General features: G+C 48.1%; 1 protein-coding gene across 1 annotated transcript in view; it reads right to left on the reverse strand.

The window, feature by feature from the left end:
• Nucleotides 1–1,585, reverse strand: part of HDGFL3 (HDGF like 3) — a 36,011-nt gene extending 34,426 nt beyond the window's left edge. The window contains exon 1 of the mRNA XM_085234166.1: nt 1,456–1,585. Coding sequence (XP_085090292.1) covers nt 1,456–1,539 — 84 coding nt within the window. The 5' untranslated portion in view covers nt 1,540–1,585. The remainder of the gene's footprint in view (nt 1–1,455) is intronic.
• Nucleotides 1,586–9,237: the final 7,652 nt, after the last annotated feature.

The following is a 9,237-nucleotide window of genomic DNA, read 5'->3' on the forward strand; positions in this document are numbered from 1 at the left end:
TGACATAAATTGCCTTTGTTAGGTAGTATATTCAGCAATCTGCATAACGATAGAGTAACAAGACCACAACCCAGTGTTGATTAAGTTTGGCCTTTTGCATGCTAATTTTGGTCTGCTTTGGCAAAATAATTGAATGTACCACCTTATTTAAACACCTCTAGATAATTAGCACCTTCTCTCTATTCCTCCTTTACCGACCTTTGCTTATGTCCGTGGTGCTGGCCTTCACTCCTTGAAGTGTTGGATGTCCAACACCACTTGGCCGCTCCCTCAGCTGTGCTCACAGCCTTTCCATTCACTTTCCAGCACTTACACTCATCCTCTCCCAGGGCTCTCTTCTCAAGGGTAATGCTAGATGTCAGACCATCTTGATCCCGCCCTTCTCTATTGTACACAACACTTCATTGCTTTCATGCTCTCATAGCCGAGAACCACCAGCGACTTTCCTTGACTAGAAAATGAAGGCGCCAACTACCATGGGGTTGTCCCAGAAAGGTTGGAGAAGACAACAAATAAATGGACTCCCACTGCTCGATGCTTGCTAACAAGTTCAAACAACACATTACGCAATGAGTAAACACAATAGTGACCAAAACCGAGGGAAGGGACAACCTTGTGTGCGTGCCATGCTACCAGACCCCCCTGGAGAAAGCTCTGCTCCGCATTACTGAGGCTGCACCACATATGGATGTCTCAATACAATGGGGCGCTTATCTGGCTGCCAAACGCCCGCCATGCTCTCCCACCTCCGTTCCATCACAGCAGCACCAAGTAAAAGGTGACAAAGGGCTACAGAAGAAAGTCAAGGCGGCGCAAGACAAGGTGAAGCCGGCTGACGGGCCGGTGGCACCCGCAGACCCGCGTGCAGGGGGCTCGAGGGGCCGCGTGTGTGACACCCCGCGGGCGGCCAGGCCCTGCCGTACCGCACCGCACCGCACCGCCCCTCGCAGGGCCGCGGCGCCCCAGGGCTGCGCCCACCGCCCCGAGCACCTGAGCGCAGGCCCCGTCCCCGCGGGCGTCCCCGGCCCTCCCCCGCCCGCTCTGGGCCGCGCCGGGCCTGGGGCCCCGTGCCCCGGGGGGAGCCGGGGGGGCCGGGGCGAGGGAGGGCGTATAATAAACAGCATCGCTGTCACGCAGGCAGGGCTGCCGGCTCCCAAAGCCGCCTCCCCGCGATAACAATCCAGGTACAGCCCGCGCTCGCCCCCCTCCCTCCCTCCCTCTTCCTCTTCCTCCACCTCCTCCTCCTCCTCCCGGGGGGCCGGGGAGAAATCCGCAGATCAAAGAAAAGATGCACAACAATAGCGGGGTGGGCGCGCACCGCCGCCCCCCGTCCGGCGGGGCCGGGGCCGGGGCCTCCGGCGGAGGTTCGCGGCGGCCCGGCCGTGCCCGCCCCGCGGGAGGGCGAGGGGAGCGGCGGCGGCCCGGGGGGCCGGGAGCCCCCGCCGCGGTACTCACCCGGGCCGGCCAGTGCGGGTACCCCTTCATTTTGGCGAACACCAGGTCTCCAGCCTTGTATTCTCGGGGCCGCGGACGAGCCATCGGGAGCCGCCGCGGGAGCCGCCGTCCCCCCCTCCCTCCCTCCCTCCCTCCCACACCCCCCGCGCCCCGCACACGCCGCCCGGGGGCAGCCGGCCGAGCCCCCGCGGGGTGCGATGCGGCGGGGCGCAGCCGGGAGCGGGGCCGGGCCGCGGGCAATCCCCGAGCTCTCCGGCGGCGGCGGCGGCGGGAGGAGATGGGGTGTGTGTGAGTGTGAGTGTGTGTGTGAGTGTGTGTGTGTGTGTGAGTGTGTACGCGGGGGAGGGGGAGGCCTTGGACACAACCCCAGCAGCCCCCGGTACAGGGAGCCGGCTGGCGGCGGGGCGCCTGGCCGGGCGGGGGCGGCCGGGGAGCCCTCACCCCGCGGCGGCGGGCGGGCGCGGCGCTGCCCGCGGCCCCCCCGTGCGAGCTGCTACGCCGCCCGCTCCATCCCCGCCGCAGCCGCCGCGGCCCCGGGAATATGGAGCCGTCTCCTCCGAATTACTCCTCGGGCAGCGACCGAAAACAGGATCTTCTTATCCCCCCCCACCCCTCCTCTTCGCCTTCCCCCCCGCGCTTCGCCTTCCTGTTATTTTCTAGGTACACAGATCGGTTTCTATGAAAATAGGAGAGCAGAGAGCGGCTCCGGTCCCTCCCGGCCCTTCCTTCCCCTGCTGAAGCATGACATGGTTCTTTATGTGCGCCTGACATGGAGGCTGGGCGAGGAGCGGCAGCCGCTGCGCCCTGCAGATCGCTGCAGCCGGGTCCCCGGCTCGCCCGGCCGTGCGGCCTCGTCCCCTGGCACCAAGGCCCGGCCTCGTGGGGCGGCTCCGTGGGGTGCCCCCCAGCACACCCTGCACATGGTCTCCCCGCATCCCGTTGCCCGCAGACCCCTGCCCCGGCTCCTTCCACGCTGCAGAACGCAGCAGGTCCCAGCACACAGGCCGGCACCCATGGCACGCTGCTGGGCTTTCCCATCTCTGTACCAATCCTCTCTCCACCAACAACCCTTCCACGTTCCTCAGCACCCTACAACTCAAAAACAAACAAACAAACAAACAAACAAACAAACAAAAAAACCCAACCAGCACAGCCACAGCAGCAGAAAGACTGATGCTGAATCCACTTAAATTCACTTACATTCACAACAAGGGATTGGCCTCAGAGAACGTTTGGGACTTGGCTCTTGCCATATTATGCCAATTTTTGGAAGCATGTACCTCAGTGGAAAGCAAGCACTGAAATCTCACAGATTTCAAACGCAGACATCACCATTTTTTCCATGATGTTACCAGTTCAGTTGTAATGTTCAGAAATCAATTGTTATTGATGTTTATTGTATTGAAATGTTGTCAAGGGAAGCACTTGCAACCCGGCTCATAAGCAAGAAGGTTTTCCCCTAGGTTTGGATGGAACTAAAGCATGCAGGATGGCAGCTATCCCCTTTGTGTTCTGTGTCCCAAGAACAGCACCTGGTGGCAGGCAGATGCATGAGGAAAGATGGGGTTGGAAGCTGTATGGTCCTATCTAGGGAATGAAGCAAGTGGGCCACAGAACTGCCAGTCTGTAAGGGCAGAGAAAGAAGGGAAGCAAACACTTCTTGTAGCACCTGGTTTGGGGATGGAACAGGACCAAGGAGGCTCTCACTGCTTATGGTGTCCCCAGGGATGGTTGTGGTACCCAAACACTGCTGTCAACAGTGTATGAGTAAATAACATTTAGCGCTTTGGGATTGTAAAATAGGGTATGGACTTCTCTGCTGGGGGAAGCATTACTATGAAATCATTAACTCAGTAGCAGTACCCAACTAACAATGGGGAAAAACACACAAGAAGCTTAATAAGCACTTAGGTGGTTGGCCTGCCCTCTGTCAATGACGTTATTTGCCTGAGCAATCCAGATCGGTGGCAGCTGTCAACACAGCCACCTTCAGTGTGGACATGTGGCCTAAGAGCTCACTTTCACTTTCACATCAGATAGGATTTTGCATCCTTTTACATTTATACCTCATTTCAGTTTAAATTCCCTTCCAAACAAACGTCATACAGAATCTCTGACCACAGCAGTTGAGGACTCTGATCTGAGTCTGTTGGAAGTAATTCGGACTGCTGTGCCTTACCTCCATACTTCTGCTGTCATCCAAGGCAGCCTTGTTTCCATAATACTTAGGAGAAAGGTGGAACTGATTTATTTATTTTTTCCTATTTATATGATTTGCTTTTCATTTACAGGTACTAACAGCTCTTTCTAGTAACTTATTTAATGACCTTAAATCACAAATGAGCAGGATATGTGCCTATTCCTTCTAAAAGGAGACTGTATGGGCTATATACATACACATATGTGTATACATATACATATGATAAATGTATTGCTGGTTAGAACAGCTAATTCAAAATGACTCATTACTGATCTGAAATTTCTCATCAAAATGTTCACTTTTTATTTTAAATTTTCGTTCATCCCAACACTGGTGTCTGTGGAGGATGCAGCGAATAACAATATTTCTATTCTGCAGTATTTTAACTCTAAAGGAAACTCATCCCATAGACATACAGGGACAGAGCTCTTTATCTCTTGCATGTCAGCTGCAGTGGATATGAGTTGCCAAGGTAAGATTTCAAAGTAAGAACTCTGCTCAGTTTTGACCAGCTGAAAAATCTTAAATATGCTTTGCAAACAGTCCCACCATCAAGCTGTAGTTAATATGCTGAGAAAGGATGGAAGAAGCTGCAAAATTCACTGCTGGTAAATGAGAAATCAAATGCTCCACACGTTAACAGCATGGAAAATGACCTCAGCAGAAACAAGAAATGAGTTTCTTAGTGTGCATAACTCCATTAGCCATTGATTACAGCAGGCAAATATGAGACCTGCACAGGGCCTGTTCCACCATTTCTCCTGCATTCTGTCTCCCTCTGAATGGAACATTATCTACCTCTTCTATACAGAAGTGGGAAAGAGAAATCTGCTTCCCACCCTGCTGCCAGGTGTTATATTTCCTGGTCAGGGCGATATGTACAAGCAGGGGACAGGGAATAAAGGCAAAGGCCCTGCAGGGCCATGCAGAGAAGTGGCATGGCCAGCTGTACAGCCATCAGTCACTGGGATGAGTGGTGGCAGAGGGACCTGTTATGAAGTTGTGGCTACACGGGTGGATTTTCTTTCCCAATGTTTCCCAGGGAACAGTATCCTTAAGCTATGGAGAAGCTTTAAGCCAGTCCTGATTATTCCCCGCTGTTCAGATGAGGAGAAAAATAGCTGTGTAACTGGTTGAACATTTACATAGGGAGCAAATTCCATTGATTGAACGGAGTGTGGATCAATCCTTAAGAAAAGTGCACATGGACATAAAAGGCCTAATTTCAAAAGCACCCTCCAAAGTCATGATTAAATTTTTAAACACACCTAAGTTTTGCATGAAGTACTCCATGATCACGGTTTTACACACCGTTATTGGACATTTGTATGCCACCTTCTCTACAGACCTTATTCATATCGCAGTCTTACACTTGCTGCTTTGTGACGTGCTGCTTATATAAATGCACCAAGATTATTATATTATATTGCCTCTGAAATTCTGTCTCTGATCATCTTATAGCTTTTGCTTTCCCCACTCAAATCTCTTCTAAGATCAGACCATAGATGTTCTGCAGCATGGCTGAGTGTATAATGACTTTACTATAAGATACTGAAAAAAACCTCCTTTTTACTTGTGTGTCAGTAGCTGATACAATCTTCTTTCCTATGCATCTCTTTTTCCTGTATGTAAAAATGTGTTAGTGATGATCACGATGATCAGTAATTTGCTTATGTCCACAGTAAGCTAGTGCTTATCTGTTAAATATTTTAATAGGAAATTGTTCTGAGTCACAACTCATTCCCCTGTGCAGCACATGTCTGAGAGCACTGTCTGCAACCACTGCACTCCTTCAGGTCAGCAGGAAGATACTGTTATGTTGTATGTCCATCCCAACATGCACAGAAAGGCACTTACCATGCCCATTAGGATATTCCTAATTACTGGAGATAAGAAGCTCACCAGGGGATCTCAAACCTTCTCCGTAATAAGCTTAGAAGGGAGAAGGATACGTATCATAGCTGGAGCTGGTTATGTACACCCAGTTTCATGAATCTGCTTAGGTTATACGCTGGAGCAATCTCCTAATCATATTAAATTAGACCATCTTCAAGGCGATTGCTTTACATGTTGCAGAAGTGTGAACATACATCCCAGAGGCTGAAAAGATTGGAGTACTTCAGTGAAAATTACCTCCTGTGTGCTTGGGAGCCTTCTGTAGTTAGCTGGAAAGATTTGTATGGGGCGGAAATGTTATTAGCAAGTATGCGTTGCCTCCATTCCTTGTTCTCTATACTATATTGTGACTAAAGCTAGAGCAAATAGTAGATGCCTACAGTCAGCACAAGTTAGAGATTTCCAGTTCAAACCTTTGCTTTCAGTTGCTTGCATGTTTTTCATAATGTAACCATCAGAATTGAAGTTTTCCATGATGATTGTGTGGCTAATAATAAAACTCCCACAAGTTTTATTAGGGCTGATGAACAAGTCTCAGATGCTCTAAGCTAAAGTGAATGTGGTTCAGCTCGGGAGTAGAGATGACTGTGGATGCAATGGTCCTGGAAGGAAAAGATGGCTATTTCCCTACTAGTATCCAAATTGTACACCGGGGTGGAGTGACCAGACATCTACGCAGAGGGAGAACTGGGAAAAGCTGAAAGGGGAGCAGGGAACGGTTAAAGCCTGGGAAGGTCATGGGAAAAGCAGAGAGGGATCAGGCGATCAGGTGCAAAAGCAGCCAGAAGTGGAAGAATGCAAAGATTTCAGAATGTCATAGAACATATTAAAAAATCCACATATATTTTAACAAAATTCTGTGGCCCAGTGTGTTTCATTCTCTGCCTCTAACTTACCTATCAGAGATAATGGTGTATGACTGTGCTGCCAGTAACCACCAGCTCAAAAGGAAGTCTTGACGCTGCGTTCAAAGGTGTCAGACTCTATGACCTTCTAAAGTCTCTAAGTGAGAATCAGCCCAAGCTTTTCTATGGGGGTAAAAACAGACAAGCCCAGAAAGAGATTATTAAAGACTGTGTCACAAACCAGCCAAGAAGAAAGAAGAATTAAAGCTGCACCAGCAACCTGGGCCTGTGTATTTCCCAACATTTGACTACCTGTCTATGCAACTTCATACTTCTTTGAATTTTCTTTTGTGTCATGTTACGTAATTTGGCAGCTGTTTGTTGAGAAACACTCATCAAAATTCAGTACTTCCACTAATATTCAACAAATGTAGTTTATTCAGTAAACTAACACTCAAAAAACATAGTATCAAAGTTATTGCATTGGACAGAAGTTGCCCAGTCTCCTTTCACTTTGGTGTTCCCATTCTTTAAAGAATTTGGTAGAGATGTCATTCGTTACAATGAAATTAATGTATTCTCATCTTCGTTTGATACACTAATCTACAAAATGCCTTCTAGAAAGGCTGGGTGACAAGCACCATCTCTAAAGCCATAAAGCCATAATACCTAGGAAAGAAAACCTGCAACTGACATTTCTCCTCTGGAGACATATTTTAAATGTGTTGTCTAAAGCCCTAGAAATTTATTGGCTGAGAAATATGTTGAGAATTGGCAGGAACAATAAATTTAGCGCCAGATTCATGACACTTATCCCACCATAGTTTTCCCTCATAAATACTGGAGTAAAGGATTTCTCTCACATGCCCTTCGGTACATTCATCAAAGTGCCTTTAAGTATGTGCCTTAGTGAATAATTACATTCCAACATGGACAGTAGAGCATATTTACTTAAGGAGCTTTGTAACTTTACTTTTATGTCACCTGAATGACAGTTCCAGAAAGGGGGAAACAGAAGGAAATAATATGAGTTGCATGCCATCTCTTGAGATGGTCACTGCTTTGTATCAAACACTCCCTTTTAGGAGCAGGTTTGATGTTGGGATTTACTCTGGAATTCACTTGGGTTAAAGAGCCTAAGCTCTGAATCTTACATTGTAATGCAGTGTGATGCATAGATATTATCACGAGAAAAATAGTGAATTAATTAATAATTCTGTCAAATGGTTCTTCCTGGATGGCTTGGCATTGACAGGAGTTTAACAGAATCCACACTGAGCTACTGGAATGTCCTCCAGCTCTGTTGAAATTAGGATAAAAACTCTTAGTGATTTTCCCAAGATGTTAGATCTCAAACTTGTTTTACATCATTGTTCTCTATTCTGATGGCCAACATCACCATCCTCTTGTTGACTCAGATCTATAAAATGGGCCTTAATTCTCAGATTTCTCCACCTCTTTTACCTCAGTTGTTTCCAAATCTTACCTTGTATTTATCTATGATATTTTTCCTTCTCCATGAGTGCACTTTTCTCCAAGTATCACTGCTCTGTGTTCTTTTTTGTCTTCTCCTGCCCTCGTTCCCTCTCTCTCCAATCCACGCAAAGAAGTGTTCTGCTTTGTCTGTCTTCTACACCCTGGCTTTACTGGATCAAGTATCCTACTGCTTCTTTCTCACCTTCCCACCCTTGTTCCCCCGAGACCTGCTGCCTCATCCCCCCATGATGGTACTAGTGCTCCAGGGGGCTTAGGATTAAGGACTACAAAATTACTGGGGCTGAAGGTAGTCCTCAGAGGCTGTGTGACTGGTGATGCTGAAAGCAAAGACCATGAGAGTCATCTTCAGTGACAGATGCCAGGGTGGGAATGGATATAGGGAAAGTCTTGGGCCAGTTTGTGCACCTGGTGGATTGCAGGGGAAGGAAGCCATCACTGGCCAGGCGGAAAATGTGGCTAGTTATTTTTTCTCACTTCCTGATTCCCAATGAAGGAGGACTTGGCTCCGTGGGCAGCTACTCCTTTCCTCTCTGGGGAATGAAGGGAAGCTGGAAGGGAGAGATTGAAGCTGCTGATCCTACCACCACACTTGGTCTGAAACATTATCACTCAAGCCTTCTGGTGTGCTCCAAAAGATCAGCACACCACCTTGAGCAACACAAGAACTGCTTCCAGCTGGCTCTCATGAGAACTCCTGAAAAGCACATTTCTTCACACATTCCACGTCTCACTGCCTCCAGATCATGTTTCTTGCAGTGGCCTGCAAGGCTGCCCCTTCCTACTTACATCTCGTCATGTGGCAGCCATATGTTGATTGTTTCCCTGCTAGCCATGCCAAACCTAATATCCTGCTCACCTATTTGTTTCTTAGAAATCTCCAGCCTGTGCTCCCTGCTTGTGACATGTCCTTCTTATGCTGCTTCTCAAGAACAACAACCTCAGTCTTTTGAATTCCTTTCCTCAAACTCCATCCCTCTCGGACACTCAGGACAACTGATTAAGTTTACCACATTTCTAATGAGGGAGGGTTAGTGTAGGAATGTAAAGAGCCTGGAACTGGAATGGCATATAGGATGAGAAGAAAAGGTCATGGATAAGAATGCTTAATGACAATTAAGATTCTAGCTTGTAATTGAGATGACTTTGCCCAGCATATCAGCAATCCCTTTGTTGTATAATGTATCCCTTTCCCCATGGTCTGACTTTGTTTTCCTCAATGCTGCCCTCTTCAAAGAAGGCACAGTTTTCTTCTTCTGAGTTTGGAAAGTTATGTGTTTATAAATAATAAATAGAATAATAATAAATCAGGGCTACTGCACTTGCTAGCAAACAGCCAATATGCAC

The sequence above is a fragment of the Meleagris gallopavo genome, chromosome 12 (assembly GCF_905368555.1).
Source record: "Meleagris gallopavo chromosome 12, MGAL_WU_HG_1.1, whole genome shotgun sequence".
NCBI classification, from domain to species: Eukaryota; Metazoa; Chordata; class Aves; order Galliformes; family Phasianidae; genus Meleagris; species Meleagris gallopavo.